This window comes from Astyanax mexicanus, chromosome 14 (assembly GCF_023375975.1).
Source record: "Astyanax mexicanus isolate ESR-SI-001 chromosome 14, AstMex3_surface, whole genome shotgun sequence".
In the NCBI taxonomy this organism is placed as follows: domain Eukaryota; kingdom Metazoa; phylum Chordata; class Actinopteri; order Characiformes; family Acestrorhamphidae; genus Astyanax; species Astyanax mexicanus.
Window position 1 is genome coordinate 45697276 of NC_064421.1, and position 21977 is coordinate 45719252.

Genomic DNA, 21977 nt, shown 5'->3' on the forward strand with positions numbered 1-21977 from the left:
CTCGGAGAATGTAGGCTCGGTCACATGACTGGAGATGTTTGACACCTGTCTGAAATACATAACCAGTGTTTTATGTAGCTTTAGCATATATGTTGCTAAATCAACAGCATCAAATGAACAACTACTGTGGTAAACTGGCCTCCAGTGTACATCGTAGGTGTTCGTTTAACTCTGATAATTTTATTGCAATTACGAGAAACAGTTACAACAAAAGCATGCGTGGCCAGAAGACTTAAAGGAGAACTCTGGTGTGAAATGAACTTTTGGTGTAGTAAAACATAACAAATAGTACTAACCTTTACCCACCTCCGCTCTTCCACAGTGTTCCGAGATCTAGTAATTTTGTCCTTTTTGACTGTTATTTAGGCTCAAAGTAGCTCCACACTTGATTGGTAGAATCTGGAGATTAATAACTTTAAAAGTGCTCAAGAAGCTTATTAAAAATCACTGTTTACATTCCATTGTGCTTCTTTGTAGCTCCGGGCGCCACCATCACTGTACTGATAATGTCAAGGACATATATACATAGATTTCGCACATAACAATTATTATTAATATCACATACCATATGTCTGTCTTTGTTAAAGAGCATAATACAAAGTATTTCAGCATGAAAGCATGTATTTGTAATGTATAACAGCATCCTGAATCATTTCTACATCTAATAGCTGTTCGTGACAGACCAAACTGTGTGAAAATCGGGTCAAAATTGGTAGAGTTGAGATTATTATAGGTGTATTAAACACTTTCCTCAGTGTAGATAAATAAATGCACTATGTGCCGGGAGGCAGGTTAAATGCGGAGTCTATGTATGTATGTCTATATGACATTATCAGTACAATGATGGAGGCACTCGGAGATTTACCTGTACTAAGGGATGTAAACAGTGATTTTTAATAAGCTTCTTGTGCAGTTTTTAAGTTATTAAATCCTCGTTTTAGATGTCAGGGGTCTCTGGATTCTACCAATGAGGTGTGGAGCTACTTTGAGCTGGATAACGGGGTAAAAAACTGTTTATCATGAAGTCCTGGGCAAAAAGCACAAAATTACTGGATCTCAGAAAGCTGTGGGGGAGCGTTGATGACCTATACAACAAAGGTAAGCACTCCTTATCATGTTTTACTACAACAAAAGTAATTTTTACACCATTCTCCTTTAAATTACTTTCTCCACCACAGAAACAACAGTACACGCTTTACCTGAAAAGCAGTACGAGATGTTCTCGCTTCCTCAGAGAACTCCGTTGATCCCCAGTCTTTTTTTTCCCGCTTCTTTTCTACAGAAGAGCCAGGCGGACGTATTCCCTGGAAGAGGACGTTCCAACTCGCAATCCTACATCGGGCGTCCCATCGAGCTCGACAAGATCCTGCTGTCTAAAGTCAAGGTGCCGCACACATTCGTCATCCACTCCTACACACGCCCCACTGTCTGCCAACACTGCAAGAAGCTCCTCAAGGGCCTGTTCCGCCAGGGCCTGCAGTGCAAAGGTACGAGCTCACACTTCCCTTTTTAAACCTGGGTCCACATGGCTGTTTGCTCACTTCATGTGCTCTTGAAAGGTCTTGCTATTACTCACCAGAAGCGTAACGCACTTGTTGGCAGCGTGTTTTATTCTGTACAATGCTATACACGGCAGCGATCGAAGGTCTCTGATGCTGCGTTTATGTTGCATTGCCCACATTTTACAGGAAGTCCCTCATAACCTGCCGAGATAACCTGCCTGTATGGAGCGCATTTGAGTAGCCAAACTGTGACAAAAATATCCTTTACCTTGTGCTTTCTCTGGCTTTTAACAGTACGGACATTTTTTGTTGGACATGTTTTGGCTCATGCCATCCTCAACACAATTTACGTTTAGTACAGACGCATGTGACCTAAAATACTCATGTGACATGTCACCTGACCCTCCCAGGCAATGTCATCTATTTTCAAAAAACATGCAAATTTAAACAAATCATTTATTTCACACAGAAGGATCTATTTTAAGCATTTATTTGGCTTACAGACAATGAAAATCTGTGTCTCAGAAACGTAGAATATTATATAATAAGACCAATTGATACTTTTGGCAGTGTGGGCAGAGCGCCAAGTCCTGCTGGAAAATGAAATCCGCATCTCCATAAAAGTTGTCAGTAGCAGAGGGAAGCATGAAGAAGTGCTTTAAGATTTTGTGAGAGAACAAAACTGCACTGACTTTAGACTTGATAATAAAACACAGTGGATCAACACCAGCAGATGACAGACATGACTCTCCAAACAAACCATCACTGATCATCAGTATAATAAAGTAAATCATCAGTAAAATAAAGCAATCAAAAAAGCAGCATTTTCACTAGTACACTCTAAAAAACAGAGGTACGATATGAGTACTTTTTTGTACTCGAAGGTACACTCTTTATAATTGTACCCTCAAAGGTACAATACTGGTCTTTACGGGGTCAGATTTGTTCCCTCTGAAGTACAAAGTCATTTCTAACAGCAATAAGTACAGATTTGTACCATTTAACCTGCAACCAAAGGGTACATTCAGTATTCTGTATCACTGTACTAATGAACAGTATATATTTAAATTGCACATTTTTTTATTTGAAAGCCAGACAATTTTGTATCATCAAGTTTTTGAGCCATATTTAGTTGATGATAATGTTTATAATCTTTATGATCTTTACTGCCACAAAAACCATGGGTACAAAAAAGGACTTTCACTGAAAGGTACTTTTTTGTGCCTCAATATAAGGTACAGCCCCAGCGACAAGCTTTGTACTCTTTTAAGTACAAATCTGTACTTATATTTCTTAGAGTGTAGTCTCTGGCTTGAGTGCCACAATAACTGCACATGAGTCATACATATACGTACAATGACAGAAGTAGTTATATATAGTTAGTGATGTTAGTAGGCGTGCAGGCCACAGTGTGATTGCTCCACCTGCACAGCTGCTGGTTATGAATACACACAGTGTGGCTGAAAAGAAAAATCAAGACAAAAACTAAAAATCACCACCATTTTGGATATGAAACATTTAAAACAAAGAAAGGTTATAGTGTGTAAAATGTAGAAGACAAGATTCAAGGTTTTACACAAAGTTTCAAAGTATTAAAAATGTATCTTTTGTCTTTTTTCTTCCATTAAAACTTTTTCAGATTATAAAAAAGATTAATAATAAGATTTACACAAAACCAACGAACCTGTAGAGACTGTAGTGCTTAATAAGACTGGGGGACGATTCTGAATTGATTCACAAATGCCAAAAATCGACTTCACACCTGCCAACATGAAGATTTGCATTTTTTTCGTAACGGCCACACATTTTGACCTCCTAATTTCATGTTCTGAAGTACGCATGAACACCCAAATGTGTTAATGGCCACTCACTCAGTCGCGCCTTTTTATAAATGCCGGTTTATGTCCATTTTGCAAAAATGCTAATCCAGTAATCCGCCTGTAAAGACATCAGCTACTTTCCTTCATTTTCCTTCAAACTTTCGAAACAGTGTCACTGTGCTGAAGACCCAGACCCAAGACCCTTTGGACTTGATAATAAAACACAGTGGATCAACACCAGCAGATGACAGACATGTCTCTCCAAACAAACCATCACTGATCATCAGTAAATTTTTAAAAACATTTCATTTAAAGTAAATCAAGGGAGCAGAGTCTGGAGGAAGAGTGGAGAGACACACAGTCCAAACTGCTCGAGGTCTAGTGTGAAGTTTCCACCAATCAGTGAATCAGTGGTGTATTAATTTCGAATAAAGTACTGGATAAAATGTTATTTTCTGGTGTTAGAGTACTATATAGATTTTTTACACCCTCATTATGTGTGGTTATGAAAGTGAGGAATGGAGGTCTGAAGTCACCCATTGGTCCTTGCAGCTGTAGGGGTTAATGCGGTGCAGTGTTAATGCTTGTGTGTATGTGAATACAGAAAGGGCTGCTGTGATATAAGGTATGCAGCGTCTCAGGCATTAGAGTGCTGTCAGCTGGCTGGCAGAAACAGTTTTAATGTGCTTCTGCAACGTGCGAGGTCTCAGCCTGTCAGCCAATAGCATAACACACGCTCATGTCACTGTGCCAGGTCTCTCTCTCTCTCTCTCTCTCTCTCTCTTTCTCTCCTCCCCACTTTGCTACGATTTTCTCATCTCTCTTTTTCTCCTCACACCGTTTCAGATTGCAAATTCAACTGCCACAAACGATGTGCACCCAAAGTGCCAAACAACTGCCTTGGCGAGGTGTCGAGAAACGGAGGCAAGTCTAACTTTAGCACAGCTTTGTGCTTCTTAATGCCACGATCAGCGATGCTGCATTTTCTCAACGAAAACAACAATATTTATCTCGCAACTGTTCAGCCACACTGAAATCAGCAGCTAAATTAATTTAGGTGCAAAACTGTGGCCTGTAGCATTTATATTTAGTGCTGGATTATAAAAAAAACAAAAAAAACAATACATGATAAAATGGGCCATTCCACCGAATGGGTGCCATTTGCTTGTTGAAATTATATTACTCTTCCAAATTAAACTTAATTTTTTAATTTTAAATATTTTTTTAACTCTGAATCTAATAACACACATATATAACACATATATTCAAAACATGTACTGGTCAAACTGTTACATGTTCTGGCTCAGTCCTGTGACCAAAACTCATGTGACATTTAAAAAATAATTTTTCAAAGCAAGTCCACTAATTCCTAATTCTCGATTTTCTCTCAAGAAATTCTTTATTTTAAAGAAATGGTTGACTGCATGTTCAAATAATTGATATTTATGGTAAAAAACAATCACTATAAATGTATATATATATACATTATATATACATATACATATACATTATATATACATATACATATATTGTGTTTTTAGAAAATATGCAAAGCCATTTTTAACTTTTTAAGGAGACCAAAACTTAAAATTGATCAAATGTGTTATCATGGTATTTATTAAACCAATAAATAAATGATGAACCAAACAAAAAAATTGGTTTACATTAGCTAATACTCACTCCTGTTACTGGCACTGTTGTGTTTTGAGTAACAGAGTAACATATACAAAAAAAACAACAAATGAGGGAACTTAATTTTAGTCTTCCCATGGTCTTGAGAAGAAGCAACTGATGTCACTTCCTGTTGTAGATGTGACTTCCTGTCGTAGAATGTTCCAGATGTTTCAGATGGGGTAATGTGTTACAGTAACAGGACTGAGTGAAACCGGGGAAACAACAAAAATGTGTAGTTTAACTTAAATATTATGGATTTATTTTGAAAAATATATATTTTTAAATATATTTTGAAAGCATAGATAATATTTGAAGTTAAACAATGATGCAAAAATTGCATCTCTGAAGGATTTTAATAATTATATTTTATGGTAACGTTCATGGTACATATCTTACTTTTGCAATTAGGCCTATACACCATGCTGAATAATAAAATGTATTTTAAAGTTATTTTTTGTGCATATTTAAATATTTATAAATGATATAAATGAATTTAAAATAAATTCTCTTCTCTTCTTTTCTCTTCTCTTCTCTTGTAGATCTTTTGAGTCCTGGTGCTGAGTCAGACATAGTGATGGAGGAAGGCTGTGATGATCATGATGGAGAGAGGAACAGTCCCCTCATAGATGAGATGGAGGAGTCACTAGTGTCTGATCATGCAGGACTGCTGGATGCAGGACATGGTGAACTGGTGGACTTTCATGATCCAGATCCTGATGAGTCCAACAGAATCATCAGGTACATTACACTCTCAGCCTACTGGTACTTTAGTAATATAGTGTAATCTCTAAAGTAGGACTATCAATGTTGAATCATTAATGCATGCTATTAATTACGCCACCACGTTTGATTCCAACTTTTGCCGTAATCTGCCCTGCCCCTGTCCAGTGCACAGATATTTTTCTGACTGATTAACTGAGAAGCTCCAACACTCAGACAACTCAATGTGTTCTGTGTTAAAGCAGTTTCACACTGCACAGATATACCTGCTGGAACACAGAACCTTCTCACTATATTTACGTTCTTGCTTCCGAGCCAGACAGCTCTGACCAATCAGAGTAGACAATGTGATCACATGGTTTATTTGTGCACGTTTTGGTGCATTTAGTTTTAATGCCTGTGTGAAACTAAACCAAACAGAGGGAGAAACGCTCTTTTATACTCAGCATATTAAGTTCTAATTCAGAAATGCATTTAGATGCCTGGTTCTGATCAGAGACCTGGCAATTCATTTTTGTCCACTGTACTGGACATATATGGAACCTATAGGGTACAGATAGGAGCAAGAACACAAGACAGGAACAAACACTATAAATAAGGGCTAAGGCATAACTGTAGTGTAGTAATGTAATGAAATATCCATATCACTTGTGATTAAGTAAATGAGCTACTGAGTCTGTTGTACTAAAAAAAAAAAATAATAATAATCAAAAGCCAAATGTAAGCTTTGGTGTGAAGCGGCTCTTCTGCTTACAGAGAGATTGCACAGGAAATGTCCCTGTCTTACACTGTGAGTGTGAAATGTTAACATTTGCGGTGTTAATTTACCACCAACACTGTTGATTCAACACTGGCAAATCTGCTGAGTAGCAAGAAATTCAAACATATAACGTATTTAATTTCATTTTTATTACATATATACAGCTCTGGAAAAAAAAATAAGAGACCACTTAAAAATGATGAGTTTCTTTAATTTTACCAAATTGAAAACCTCTGGAATATAATCAAGAGGAAGATGGATGATCACAAGCCATCAAACCACCAAACTGAACTGCTTGAATTTTTGCACCAGGAGTAAAGCAGCATAAAGTTATCCAAAAGCAGTGTGTAAGACTGGTGGAGGAGAACATGATGCCAAGATGCATAAAAACTGTGATTAAAAACCAGGGTTATTCCACCAAATATTAATTTCTGAACTCTTAAAACTTTATGAATATGAACTTGTTTTGTTTGCATTATTTGAGGGCATCTTTTCTCATTTCAGCATATACGGGCAAAATCGGGGAAACTGATTCAGAGACTGAAGTGATCTCTTTAAATCTGTTCCAGAGCTGTATATATACAGTATATAATTTAAAATAAATACTTTAGATGTAAGGTACCCCATACCTGCCTGGATGTGATTTAAACTTAAAAACTGTGTTTTATCATGTTTTGTATGTTTTTGACTCGTGACTCATCGATGTAAAAAAAAGCCCATGCACCAGCAACAACATCCCCCTCATGCGAGTGGTCCAGTCAGTCAAGCACACCAAGAGAAAAAGCAGCAACGTCATGAAGGAGGGCTGGCTGGTGCACTTCACCAGCAAGGACACACTGGTGAGAAATCTGCTGCTCTTTGGTAATATATTGTAATATAAATCCAATGCCTGTATCAGTTACTGGAAGATAAAAAATTAGTTTACCAGCTGATTTTTTGTATGTTAAGGGGAGTGTATTTACTAGGGGTGTGACGAGACACTAAAATCACGAGACGAGACACGATATTGGGTTCACGAGAACGAGACGAGACGAGATTTAAAAATAAAATTTTAAAGAAAACGTCAAAAATGAAAAATGTTTTTTTGACAAAATCATATAACACAAATTTAACAGACTGGTTTCTCTCTCACATTGATTCTATAAGAAATAGAAATAAGAATAAAAAATAGGTCTTATATAGTGCAAACAATAAGTGCAAACCACAACCAGTCATATTAAGCCTATGGTTTGTGTTTTTTTCTCCTAAATCTCTTGTAATTTAACTATGCAGAACCATAACCAGTCATATTAAGACTATGCTTGAAGTGCAAACAGAGACAGAACATGTTTTTTAATACAGTACAGAGCTAAGGGATTAGTACAGCTGCCTATGAAACAGTCACGTGTAGGATTTACTTACAGTATTTATATATGGTTTGTGTCTTGTTGGTCCATCTGTTACCGTTTATTGTTTCCACTGAAGTCAAAATGCAGCCAGACTTACAACTTAAAAGTAGCAGAAGCATCTTCTATGCAAATGCCTGAATTTTCCTCTTCTGCTGAGAGCTGCTCTCACTGCTCAACCCATCATACTCTATCGCTATCGCTATCGGGTTGCCAGATCCCTCTTAAAAAGTCCACACTTAACTGTTTTTTGCCCCGCAAGACAGGTTTAAGCCTGACGAGAAATATCGTCCGTTTTAATCTCGTGAGATCTTGTGCCACGAGATCTCGTCACACCCCTTGTATTTACCATATGGTCCTAAAGAAATGGATACAGGGTGACATGAACCTGAATAAAAAAGCCATTTCTTATTAGTTTTATAAAGAGCAAGTAAGCCTATACTACCATATTTTTCACACTATAAGGCGCACTGGATTATAAGGCATATTTTAGAGACACTACAAGGAATTTCTCATTCAGCAGGTCTCGCCACTGGGTGGTGGTGGGGAGAGGGTTAGCTAACTTAGAAAGGTAGGTAAATCTATGCTAAGTAAACAAAACTCTTTAATAAATAAAGACTTTCTATTAAAGTCAAACAAACACTGGATGTTAATCTACACAGATTTCTCCTTTGAAAACTGTTTATTTGGGTAAGTAAAGCACCTCTGTTTATTTACAGTAAGGAGCTTTCCAAATTTCCATTTCTAATGCTGCCCAAAAGCCCTACACTGTGGAACCCTGAGTGTTTCGGTAAGCCAGTGCTATATTAGCTAGCGGTTCATCCTACGTAGCTTGTTTTAACACAGTAAACACGCAGACCACGGGCCGATATACTCACCTCTGAACGATGAAAGAGCTAGCTAGCACTTAGCTCGATTAGCGGCTAATGCTAATCCTGCTCCAGCAGTGCTAGCTGAGTTTAACAGCAGGATACAGGCCGATAATACTCAGAATACCTCAGAATGGCTAAAGAGCTAGCGCTTTGTGTGGTTAGCAGGTAATGCTAATGGTACTCCAGTCTTGGTGTTGGAGAACTAAACTAAAACTCCTGTTCCTTCATACGTAAAGCGTGCTGACGATTTTTGGGAACATTTTTGGGAATATTTTCAGTCACTTCCACTTTATTAAAAGTTCACTGACAGTTGACTAGGGACTATTTAGTAGTAAGAAAATTTCACGACTGGATTTGGAAGCTGGAGTTCATTGAGCTCCTCAGAACAATTCTTTTCATTCTTTCACTAATGTTGGTAGAAACAGTCTGGTATGTCTAGGTGGTTTATACATTCCATTTAAGTGATTAGAACCATTGGGTTTAATGATTATGATGATAGTATATCTTTAAAACTTGCAAAAATGAAATTGTGTAATATGAAATGACTCTTCACATTATAAGTAAACAGTGTAACAGAGTATTGTTCCATATGTGTATTTTTAATATGATAATGGGTGACTGTACTGTTCTGCTATTTTATTCCAGCGCAAGAGACATTATTGGCGACTGGACAGCAAGTGCATTACTTTGTTCCAGAATGATACTGGAAGCAAATACTATAAGGTAAGCTCATTCAAACAATCAGCCAGTATTGTTTGATTTATTTAACCACATTATTTAGCCAGTATTAACCATTACAAGTGACCATATTTTTACGTCATACCGTTTACCATTTTCTTGTCTATTTTCATACATAAGGCTCACCGGATTACAAGGCACATTATGCAACACTAGTAAGGCACATGGAAGTCACCATGTTTTCCTTCTAATCCAGCCTGTAAAGTGAGACCTGTAAAGCTAAGCTAAATTAAACTTGTAAAGCTGTAAAGCTGAGCTAAACACAACTGTAATCCAAAAAAAAAAAACTTTTCTTATAAAGTCAAATGAGCGCTGGATGTTAATCTACGTACAGATCAATAATACAGGGTGTCTGCGGGTCTTAAAAAGTCTCAAATTAAAATAAAAATATTAAGGTCTTAAATTGTCAGAAATTTACAGGAAATTTGCTGTATGTGTTACATTTTCAGATGGTGCGTTTAATGCCGGTGGGAAAACACAGTGGCCCACCTTGAACATCTAGTCTGGGGAAAGAACTAACGTTAGCGGAGAGCTAGCTACCATTAGCAGCGAGTTAGCTACGTAACCCAGGAAAGAACTAACGTTAGCGGAAAGCTAGCTAGGTACGTTACTGAGGAGAGAACTAAAGTTAACGCAGAGCTAGCTAACATTAGCGGCGAGCTAGCTACGTTACCGAGGAGAGAACTAAAGTTGATGGAGAGCTAACTAACATTAGCAGCAAGTTAGCTACGTTACCGTGGAGAGGACTAAGGTTAGCGATGAGCTAGTTAAAATTCTGACCTTACCAGTGAGTTAGCTAAGCTACTGGGAAGAGAACTAAGGTTAGCTGCGAGCTAGCTAACATACTGACCTTAGCGGCAAATTAGCTAACACATATAACTTTAGCGGCAAGCTAGCCAACGCTACTGGGAAGAGAACTAAGTTTAGGGGAGAGCTAGCTAACTTTAGCAGTGGGCTAGCTAACATACAAACCCCTACCCCTACCCAGGGTACAAACCACAATCTGCACGCTTTACACAGTTAATACCTCTGAGTGGTAAAAGAGCTAGTGCTTAGCACTGTTAGTGGGCAATGCTAATGCTGCCTCAGCAGTGCTAGCTGGGATTAACAGCAGGCAACAGGCTGATAATACTCAATTTTTAGAATGTTTTTAAGCGCAAGGTTACGTTTTTAGATTCATTTCCTAAAAATCTGCCTCAATCAAGTGTTAAGAAATGCATCCCTGATACATTACTATATTTACACATTTCTCTCATCCATATTACTAATATTTAATCCATATTAAACTTCTGCATATTAATAGTCAATATATAATCTCACATATTCTCTATACTCTTCTTGACCCCTGTATTGGCTGTTTCTGTTCTGCAGGAAATTCCCCTATCTGAAATTCTTTCTTTGGAGCCGGCTAAGACCTTCAATCTGCTCCCTGAAGGTGCTAACCCACACTGCTTTGAGATAGCTACGACCTCGCTGGTGTACTACGTAGGAGAGAACCTGTCTCGACTGGACGACTGCTCATCAGGCCACGGCAGCAGCATGCTGGTCAGCGGAACAGGACAAGACGTGGCCAGCATGTGGGAGATGGCCATCCAGCATGCCCTCATGCCAGTCATTTCAAAGGGCATGGCGCACAGCGGCCGACACAGCCATCACAGTACGAACTTTATTTATAAACATCTTAAAGTTACATTACAGTATTCTGTAATTACAAGAAAAACTATTCAGTTTATTGAAATTACTCATAAAATAAAGGAATGAGAAATGGCTCAGGGTATTTTTAGGGTGACAATGTTCATTAACTTAATTAATTTAAAACAAATATCTACTGCAACAAAATAAATATAATAAATATCATTTTTTGTATAAGGACAGTAAAACATTCAGTAGAAACAAAGTAAATAACCTTTTAACGATAACTTAATGTATCATAAAGTATAATGATGCGGAATGATTCAGTATGGCACCCCCTCTAATTCTAAACATTAAAAAAATGACATTTTTGACAAGTTTGCTGTGCTAAGTTTAAATTCCACCTTAAAAAAGCACCACAGTTACATTCTACCGTCTGTACGTTTTGGCCCATTTAAGGTGGAACAGAAAATTAAATTCCAGTAAGTTTAGAGAGTCATAAATCTTTACTTTCTGAATATAAGGGCAAAAATGCTATACTGAGGTTATGTGAAGAGATGGTTATATTTCTAGAATATTACTGCCACAGAATTGAAACAAGTGTAAAGCATGGAAAATTGTTAAAACTACAAAAAAAAGGTCAAATCTAGTTTTAAAAGTAAAATATGAAGTCTGCACTTAATATTTGGCAACTAAAATATCGAGCAGAAAATGGCAAAAGTTTAGTTCGTCAAGTAAAACGATTAAATTATACAGTTTACTTTAATGCCAGAAAATTACCGTAAGCTTAGATTTCTAAATTTCTCCAGCACTAAGGCTGTAGCATTTGCATTAGCGAGTACTCGCTAGCAGTTAGCCGCTAACGTCGCCCAAAAGCGCTACATTAAGGAACACTGAGTGTTCCAGTAAGCCAGGGCAATATTAGCTAGTGGTTTGTGCCTCGTAGCTTGTTTTAACACTGTAAACATGCAGTTTAGAGTCCAATATACTCACCTTTGAACGGTAAAAAAGAGCTAGCACTTAGCGCGTTTAGCTGGTAATGCTAATGCTGCTCCAGCAGTGCTAGCCGGGGTTAGTAGTAGGGTGATAATACACACCTCTGAATGGAAAAAGGGCTAGCACTTAGCACAATTAGCGGTTATTGTTAACGCTGCTCCAGCAGTTAACAATGGAAATAGCGATTAAATGAATGAGATATTACAATGTTCTTTATACAAGATATATATTTTTAACTGTAGTTTTGTAGCTAATATACTTAATCAGTTTATTTTATTCTGTGGTGAAAAAAAAATAACAAATACATGTAGCAAAATGTTATGTATCAAGTGTTAAAGAAGATGTATCATCCAGTAGCTACTTGGCTATTAAAAAAAAATCATATTATATATACAGAATGCCCTTCAAAAGTGAAAGTGCAATAAATAAACTCTTATTCAAGAAGCTTGTTAACCTTTGGCACATTAAAAAAGCTTCATAAGCAAAGATGATTTACAATATATTGTACCTCTTGACTGTGTCTGACATGATGACTAATTAATACAAAACATAATCATGCCATATCCAAATATACCACTGCATGACAGACTGCTGGCAGTGAGTCATAAAAAACATTGTAAGAAAATGCAGCTGTATTTCAACACCTTTTAAGCTATTGATAGTGTTAGCAACAAATAAATAATTTCATAACTTAAAGATATAGGAGCCTTCAGAGAACAAACTCGACCTTTAACTCAACAATAAACAATTTTTAATGTGTTTTTTAGTGTGATTCATTATTAATGAAAGCAAGAAATGTTTTTTTCAGGCACTGAAAGACTAAAGTAAAGTTTTAGCCACTTTGTTGAGATTTGTTTTAAATTTCTAGTTTGGATAAGAAGGAAATCATTACCCACCTTTCCTTGCTGTAGTGGTTTATTGTCAGGAGAGAGTGAGTCAGTTTGCTTTTTACGCACCAAAAATCTGCCTTGAGTCCACTGGAGGAAAACAGGTGATTTATCTACAGCACACACCCACGACTTCAGCTGAACAGGAAAGAGCGTTCTGAATCACCTTATTCAGAGACTGTACATGAAGAAACCGTAAGAACATTAACAACGCTGATCTGTTTTTAACATTGTGATCATGTTTGTTTCTGTCACAAACAGAGGACGTCTCCATCAGCATCTCCGTATCCAACTGCCAGATTCAGGAGAATGTGGTAAACATGCATTTCAATTTTTTAAATTTCATATTCCTTGTTGATTGTGGCTATTTGTAAAACAATAATAATAAAAATAATACAAAATATTAAAAATAAGAGCTGTCTGTGGATTTAAAAAAATCACACATTGTCTGTGATTAATTGTGATTATTCCCTTATAACAATGAAACTTTTTGTAATGGATATTAAATTGTGCACAATTCATTAATTCATATTCAAATATTTTTTAGTAATTGTGCCTTTAAACTCTGAATGTTTAAATACCAGCTAAATTTTAAAAAAGTAACAGCATACTAAAAAATAAAGAATGAATCTCCTTAGGAACACTGCACAGAAACAGCAATGTGTGTGTGTGTGTGTGTGTGTGTGTGTGTGAGAGAGAGTCAGAAACAGCGCGACAGAGAGACAGGGGAGGGATGTAAACAAAAGCTCACCAGAGAAGATTTTATTATTGCATACAATATGATATGGTAAACCTTTAACTGAGATATTAAAAAATACAAGAATTTTATTAAATTTGTAACAGAAGTCAATGATCCAGAATATCATGATAATAATAATAATGCACTCTAAATATCTCCATATATCGAGGATTAAAGTAAAATAAATGATACTGGGCACATATGATCTGTCTCTAGTAGATATATAATGGGAAATGAGAACAGTGTGAATTTTTCTTTTGCTAAAAACAGCAAAAAAGTAGTACCCTGATGTGATAATAAGGGGTGGGTGATATGGCACCATATTTCAGGGTATAATATTGCTTGCAATACGATATGGCACACCCTTATTGCTGTGTGCTTTTTGATTTCCCTAAACCTGCAGAATACCCTGTTAATACTATTTAAATAGATTTTTAAACATTTTATTACTTGTAAAATTCAAGATGGTTCAAATAGGTAAAGAAACTATGTTATATAGACATACGTTCTAAATTTTGAAAACAGCAGCAGATTGTTTTAATAGGTTTGATGTTTAAAATCTGAAACAGCAGCGTGTTCTTTCTCTGCTGTTAGACTGTGCTGCATGTCTGTGTTGGCTTGCCTGTACCTGTAGCCTTGAGTTTCAGTGTGATATAAACACTCAGTGCCTCTATTGGAGATTATTTTGATTACCTGCCTGGCCATGGGGTTGCCATAGTTACCCGAGCTTCTTTTACCGAGTCCTGGCAGGATGCAGTAATATCTCTCTGTGCGACTGCTCTTAATTCAGCCGCTGTAACTGTGCAAAACCCACAGACCAGACAAAGCCCTCTACAGATATCCAGCGGCTCACAATCATAGGAATGTTCTATCGCCATGTTTTCTGTCATTTTATTTCTCCTTCTTTTACAGGATATCAGCTCAGTGTACCAGATATTCCCGGATGAAGTTCTTGGATCTGGACAATTTGGCATCGTCTACGGGGGTAATGGAAGCGTATTTACTGTATTTAATCTGTGGATTCTTAATTTGTGTTAAAATGTCTTAAATTCATCTTCAAACGGTCAACATTTTGCATATCACAATATCCAGTTTTTAAAGCAATTAAGCTTACTGATTTGATAGCAGGCCAAGCTAACTGGAACCAATGGCATTTTTTATGCCTTTTCTCGTACCATATTTTTCATAAGGCACGTCGAATTATAAGGCGCACCAGATTATAATTATAAAATGTACCAGTTTAAAAGGGGCATTAAGCGACACTAGTAAGGATGCCTACACTGAAGTGAGCAAGGGTGTCGCCATGTTTTCCTTCTAACAGGGAAGCTGGGGGAAGCACCTAAGTAAAAACAAAATGTAATTCTTAATAAAAAAAAAAAAATCTAAGTTAAACGAGCACTGGATGTTAATCTACACAGATTTCTCTCCTGAAAATTGTTTATTTATGTGAGTTAAGGGTTTCCGTTAATTTACAGTAATCTTAGATTTCCAAGATTTTGTCTAAGGGTTTTTTTAGTGAAGATTCTCCAGTACTAAGGCCGGGTGCATTAGCATTAGCCGCTAACAGCAGCACTAGCGGGTTGTACGCCCGACAGAGCTATACTGAGGAAAACTGAGTGTTTCAGTAAGCCAGGGCGCTATCAGCTAGCAGTTCGTCCGATATCCGATACCTCTGAACGACAAAAGAGCTAGTGCTGCGGGTAGCGGCTAATGCTAATGCTGCTGCACCCAGCCTTAGTGCTGGAGAAACTTCACTAAAAAATCACCCTTATAATGCTGTACTTTAGCAGAGTGGCTTCACTGCTCTTTAATATCTGACTGGTAAAATTCATACATAAGAAGCACCGGATTATAAGGCACCCTGATGATTTTTTTGGAAAATTAAAGGATTTTAGGTATGTCTTATAGTCAAAAAAATATGGTATTAGTTTAATTATTATTACTGTTTTAACTAGCAGAGGGGCATGGGGAAATATAAATGTAAAGAATTCACATTTTCACTGCAACCTATTTTCAGTGTAGGAACAGTTAAATTCAAGAATTGTTTTATATTTTTAATTTATGTTTGAAATAGTGATTTGTCAAAAAGTGCAGAAATCACAAGCTTACTATAAAATCTGTAACCTTAACATTAGTGTTGTATGCATTTGTGTGGCTATAAAAAGTATTTAAATTGAATTACATATTTCCATACCTGCAGATACCTTGTAATTAGAAGAGGTTAAACAATATATTGCAATATTACAACACATGCAGCAATGCAAAAACAGAAAACTAGGAAATTCTATGCATTTATAGCAAAAACCAATCAAAAGCCCACTCCAGGTGGTGCCACACTCCTCACCTTAATAGTAGATTGTGCCAGATTACAGTTATGAATTCACAATATTAAAACATTAACTGATTTACTTTAAATCAGTGATTCTCAACTTAAAATTTAAATTTAAAATAATAAATGCTCATCTGATTTTTGTACTTATCTTTTATATTGGTTTATTTCACATTACGACTATTCACTATATTCACTACGGCTATATATATATAAACTATTCACCCATGATTAGTTTAGAAAATTGGTACTACACACCTTATGTGCTTTTCGCATACTTTTCCCGTCGTTATGATAGCAAAGACACACTGACGCACCTTAAACCAAGCTGCGTGTATATAAATATTCATATTTATGTACTAAATAATCCTATTCTTATGCTTTGTACGCTGTAGGTAAGCACAGAAAAACAGGTCGAGATGTAGCAATCAAGATTATAGACAAGCTACGCTTCCCCACCAAACAGGAGAGCCAGCTGCGCAACGAGGTCGCAATCCTTCAGGTAAATCAGCGCACATAGAAACACAGAACAGCATTTAAAGCTGTGATGTTATACCAACAATAATGTGAACCTTGGCAGAACCTTCACCACCCCGGGGTCGTGAACCTGGAGTGCATGTTCGAGACTCCGGAGCGCGTGTTTGTTGTCATGGAGAAGCTCCATGGCGACATGCTGGAGATGATACTGTCTAGTGAGAAGGGGAGGCTGCCAGAGCGCATCACCAAGTTCCTCGTCACGCAGGTTAGTCCCTCAGACACGGCCACTAGCCGCACGCACTTGACCTCTGCGTGACTGTCAGACTGAGTGCACACACGCGGACAGCCCCTTTAGTTCAGTGATAAACACTGATAGGTAGAGGAAGGTCTTGATGCCCTTTTTTGAGTTTTACATGATTTTACTGTGCATCATTTACAACAAAACCTTCAACACCTTCAATAAAAAAAAAAAAAATATCTAATTCAACAACACCAGATCAGAAAAAGTCATAGGACTGTTTGAAAAATAATGAATGAGCAGTGTTTCTTGAATATACTTTTTAAAAGTATAGCTATGCACCGTATATCATTTAAGCATTGCCATTGCAATGTGAGATTGTGCAATAGTCACATTACAGGATGTGCAATGTCACAGAAGGCAAAATAAAAGTTGCCAATATTTTTCATATTTTTTCTCAATTCCTGGCCATACAGAGCACAAAATTCATATTAAGACTTGTTGACCCACCTGCGCCTCCACAGATGTAAAGCTCACATGGGTTGCCAGATTGACAAACAGTGGCAAGCGACAACAAGTCTTACTAAGTAGCTGAATTCATCAGCCTTCATTAGCTCTGGAAAAAAAATTATAGAGCACTTCAGTTTCTGAATCAGTTTATCTGATTTTGCTATTTATAGGTTTATGTTTAAATAAAATAAACATCATTGTTTTATTCTATAAACTACAGACAACATTTCTCCCAAATTCCAAATAAAAATATTGTAATTTAGAGCATTTATTTGCAGAAAATGAGAAATGGCTGAAATAACAAAAAAGATGCAGAGCTTTCATACCTCAAAAAATGCAAAGAAAACAAGTTCATATTCATATTCAAGTTTTAAGAAATCAATATTTGGTGGAATAATCCTGGTTGGTTTTTAATCACAGTTTTTTTCATGCATCTTGGCATCATGTTCTCCTCCACCAGTCTTACACACTGCTTTTGGATAACTTTATGCTGCTTTACTCCTGGTGCAAAAAATCAAGCAGTTCAGTTTGGTGGTTTGATGACTTGTGATCATCATCCATCTTCCTTCCAAACAATTTACCAGTACGGGGCACAACGTCAGAATTTTATGGGATGGGTGGCAACCTTAAGTATCACCAGATATTAAAACAAATTAAACCATAACTTGTGTATTGTGATCTGTATCCTATCACATGGTTTTCATTTATTTTTAATGTTTAATTGTTAAAATAACTGTGAGTATAATGACGGACGGTCTAATGTGTGATGATCCCCACTGTTTCCTTTTATCTCCTTTTTTAAAATTTAGATCCTTGTTGCACTTCGCCATCTTCACTTCAAAAACATCGTGCACTGTGACCTCAAACCTGAGAACGTCTTGCTCGCGTCGGCCGACTCCTTCCCTCAAGTGAGTGAGCACGATGACGGAAAACTAAACTGCGGCCATTAAAAAAGCGAGCGAATCGGGGGAGGAAACGGTAAAATCAACATGAACTAATCTGCTTTTATAAAAGCAAAGGAATTACAATGGGAGATGATACTTGCAGTTTATTCGGTTTGGCGTGCAGTGTGTCTCGGTGTGTGTGTGTGTGTATGTAAATGTGTGTGTGTGCCTCTCTCTGCAATGAAAGACTGCTAAATTATCTCCCCATTGTTTCAGCTGTCTACCGTACGAAGCTCGCTGTGGAAGCGCTGGAGCAGAACGATGATGACTCACTGTGTTTGGGCACAGGCAAACATCTCGGAGGAATACAAACCAAATCTCATTCGTGTTATTTACCGCAAATATTTCTCCCAGAACATACACGAAGGTGGAAGCAGAACCAGAATAGCTATCATCAGACGGGAACCGCAGAGATGTTGTGCGGCGTTGCGTCAGGGGTCTCTCTCTCTCTCTCTCTCTTTCCTCTGAGCGAGTGAACGTTTTAAAAGTGAAGGGGGTAGATCAGCGGGAGAGTGCACTGTAACCACTTTTAACTGCGCGATAATTTCATTCGAGTTCAGTTCGGCCTCTGGCAACTGCTCATTATGGTGTCTGTTGTGGAGAGAGGGGGTTCAGAGGGAGGGAAGGAGGGGGGGGAATAATGGATGTTATTTGTTGCGCCCCAGTCAAGTAAAAGAACTGTCTACTTTCTCTGTCGGGCTCCTGCTTAACGCTCACTGATCACTGATCATTGTCTTCCGCAGGTGAAGCTGTGCGATTTCGGCTTCGCCCGGATCATCGGGGAGAAATCGTTCAGGCGCTCGGTGGTGGGCACCCCCGCCTACCTGGCCCCCGAGGTGCTGCGAAACAAGGGCTACAACCGCTCCCTGGACATGTGGTCCGTGGGAGTCATCATCTACGTCAGCCTCAGCGGGACCTTCCCCTTCAACGAGGACGAGGACATCCACGACCAGATCCAGAACGCTGCCTTTATGTACCCGCCCAACCCGTGGAAGAAGGTGACCCCAGAAGGTAGGTCTCCGCTCAGATCTGGATGGGGTGTGTCACTTGTGTCGGTGATAAGTGAAAAAAAAAAAAAAAGAGAGCACTTAAAAAAGAGTTTATTTGATTTAACCTAATTGAAAACCTCTGGAATATAATCAAGAGGAAGATCAAGATGAATCATCAGAAGCCATCCAAAAGCAGTGTGTAAGACTGGTGGAGGAGAACATGATGCCAAGATGCATGAAAACTGTAAATAAAACCAGATATCCACCAAATATTGATTTCTGAACTCTTAAAACTTTATGAATATGAACTTGTTTTCTTTGCATCATTTGAGGTCTGAAAGCTCTCCATCTTTTTTTTTTATTTCAACCATTTCTCATTTCTCAAATGAGTTGGGTGATATCATCATATAATTTTGCAAAACAGGCAAAACAACACTGTAAAACCCAATAAATAAGTTCACTAAACTCACTAAAAACCTTTGTTGTACAAATTACCTAAGACATTTTAATATATGTAACTTATACATATAGATATACAGCTCTGGAAAAAAAGAGACCACTTAAAAATGATGAGTTACTTTGATTTTAGTAAATTGAAAAACTCTGAAATATAATCAAGAGGAAGATGGATGATCACAAGCCATCAAACCACCAAACTGAACTGCTTGAATTTTTGCACCAGGAGTGTAAAGCATAAAGTTATCCAAAAGCAGTGTGTAAGACTGGTGGAGGAGATCATGCCAACTGGAACTAAAAACTTATTATTCCACCAAATATTGATTTCTGAACTCTTTAAACTTTATGAATATGAACTTTCTTTGCATCATTTGAGGTCTGAAAGCTCTGCATCTTTTTTGTTTTGCTATTAAAAATGATTCATTACAGTTGGATAATTGTTCTTTAAGCACTGATATCCACTTATATACTTGTGGAATTCTATTGTCGATATGATAAGAAAAAAATACAAAATATTTTCATATTGCCCACCTTTAATCAAAATCACATCAAGGGGAATAACATATACAGCTCTGGAAAAAATAAGAGAGCACTTAAAAATGATGACTTTCTTTGATTTTACCAAATTAAAAAACCTCTGGAATATAATCAAGAGGAAGATGGATGATCACAAGCCATCAAACCAAACTGAACTGCTTGAATTTTTGCACCAGGAGTAAAGCAGCATAAAGTTATCCAAAAGCAGTGTGTAAGACTGGTGGAGGAGAACATGCCAACTGTGATTAAAAACCAGAGTTACTCCACCAAATATTGATTTCTGAACTCTTTAAACTTTATGAATATAAATTGTTGTTTTCTTTACATTATTTGAGGTCTGAAAGCTCAAATAAAATGTAGCAAACACAACCAGTTCTTATAAAAAAAGCAAGCAGTTATGCAGTTACTGCAGTTATGAATCAGTGCAGGCCGCAGGTGACCTAAATACTCCCACATTCTGATAAGGTGATTCAAAAAGACTTCTGGTCAGCTCAATTATCCAGATTATAAAGATCACTCTGACACACAGAAAGTGTCAGAGAGTGCATGTTTAAGATGCCAGAGAAACAAAATACACGAGACAGAGGCTGAATTAGTAGCCTTTTTAGAATCACACCTTTCTAATAAAAGTGTGTAGCTAAAACCTTTCATTTAAACCAATTTAAAACTCTGTGTGGACCAAACAAAACAGGTGTGAAAACACTCAAAATTACAAATCCTCTTCAGATATCATATTGAATCATGTTTGGAAGCTGCTCAACTAACAAACGTTACTTTAACTCCAGGGATACAATATGAGTCAGGGCTGCTCGCTTCGTATCCGCTAGGTAGATCTCTATAATCAAATATAATCCAACTTTACTGAGAACTTTTCGAAAAGATATTTTTTCTTTTATAATCAACATCTCAGCAGAGTCAGCAGTGTTATTTCAGCTCCACTGCCTCGTTTAAAGATGGCCAGTTTTTCTTTTTAAATTGCCTGAGGAAACTTCGCCAACTGTGCAGCCTCTGTTTCTAAACAGCGCAAATTAATTACATACCAGTTGTTTTTCTATTTATGTACAAGTTTGTGTCGGATATTTTTTTCCTCTGTAATAGGATTTGGTTGCTTAAGCTGCGATAATTGTTTCTGTTTTCTGTTTGTAATAATAGGACTGAGCATGCCTCAAGTAAATGTTTGAAAATATTACTTTCAGCCCTATGATGAGAACACAGTGTGGGATCATTTTATTCCTATTATATGTTTATTGCATGATATACAGCTCTGGAGAAAAATACAAGAAAAAAATATGTTTATTCTATAAACTACAGACAACATTTATTTCTAATTCTAAATAAAAATATTGTCATTAGGAGCATTTATTTGCAGAAAATGAGAAATGGCTGACATAATAAAAAAGATGCAGAGCTTTCAGACCTCAAATAATGCAAAGAAAAGTATTAAGAGTTCATTAAGAGAAATCAATATTGTTGGAATAACCCTGGTTGTTTTTTAATCACAGTGAAGTTTTCATACATCTTGACGTCATGTTCTCCTCCACCAGTCTTACACACTGCTTTTGGATAACTTCATGCCTTTACTTCAGGTTTGATGGCTCGTGATCATAGATTTTACTCTTGATTATATTCCAGAGGTTTTCAATTTGGTAAAAGAAAAAGAAAAAGTAACTGGTCTCTTTTCAAAAAACATCTAAAACATCTAAAAACATTGAGACCGATGCAGAATCATCACATGAGAGGGAATCTTTACCTCGGGAAAGGGGGGAGGAAAG

At 37.1% G+C, this 21977-nt stretch overlaps 1 protein-coding gene across 4 annotated transcripts in view; it reads left to right on the forward strand.

Moving 5' to 3' along the window:
- Positions 1 to 21977, forward strand: part of prkd1 (protein kinase D1) — a 71489-nt gene that overhangs the window by 47388 nt on the left and 2124 nt on the right. For 2 of the 4 annotated variants that reach the window (XM_022672608.2, XM_022672609.2), the window contains 12 exons: positions 1283 to 1487; positions 4169 to 4246; positions 5536 to 5734; positions 7192 to 7315; positions 9379 to 9456; positions 10843 to 11128; positions 13248 to 13300; positions 14638 to 14710; positions 16450 to 16556; positions 16635 to 16796; positions 18089 to 18187; positions 18967 to 19234. In XM_022672608.2, the coding sequence (XP_022528329.1) occupies positions 1283 to 1487; positions 4169 to 4246; positions 5536 to 5734; positions 7192 to 7315; positions 9379 to 9456; positions 10843 to 11128; positions 13248 to 13300; positions 14638 to 14710; positions 16450 to 16556; positions 16635 to 16796; positions 18089 to 18187; positions 18967 to 19234 (1732 nt within the window). The remainder of the gene's footprint in view (positions 1 to 1282; positions 1488 to 4168; positions 4247 to 5535; positions 5735 to 7191; positions 7316 to 9378; positions 9457 to 10842; positions 11129 to 13247; positions 13301 to 14637; positions 14711 to 16449; positions 16557 to 16634; positions 16797 to 18088; positions 18188 to 18966; positions 19235 to 21977) is intronic. The other 2 variants (XM_049463659.1, XM_049463660.1) reach the window with 2 other exon arrangements.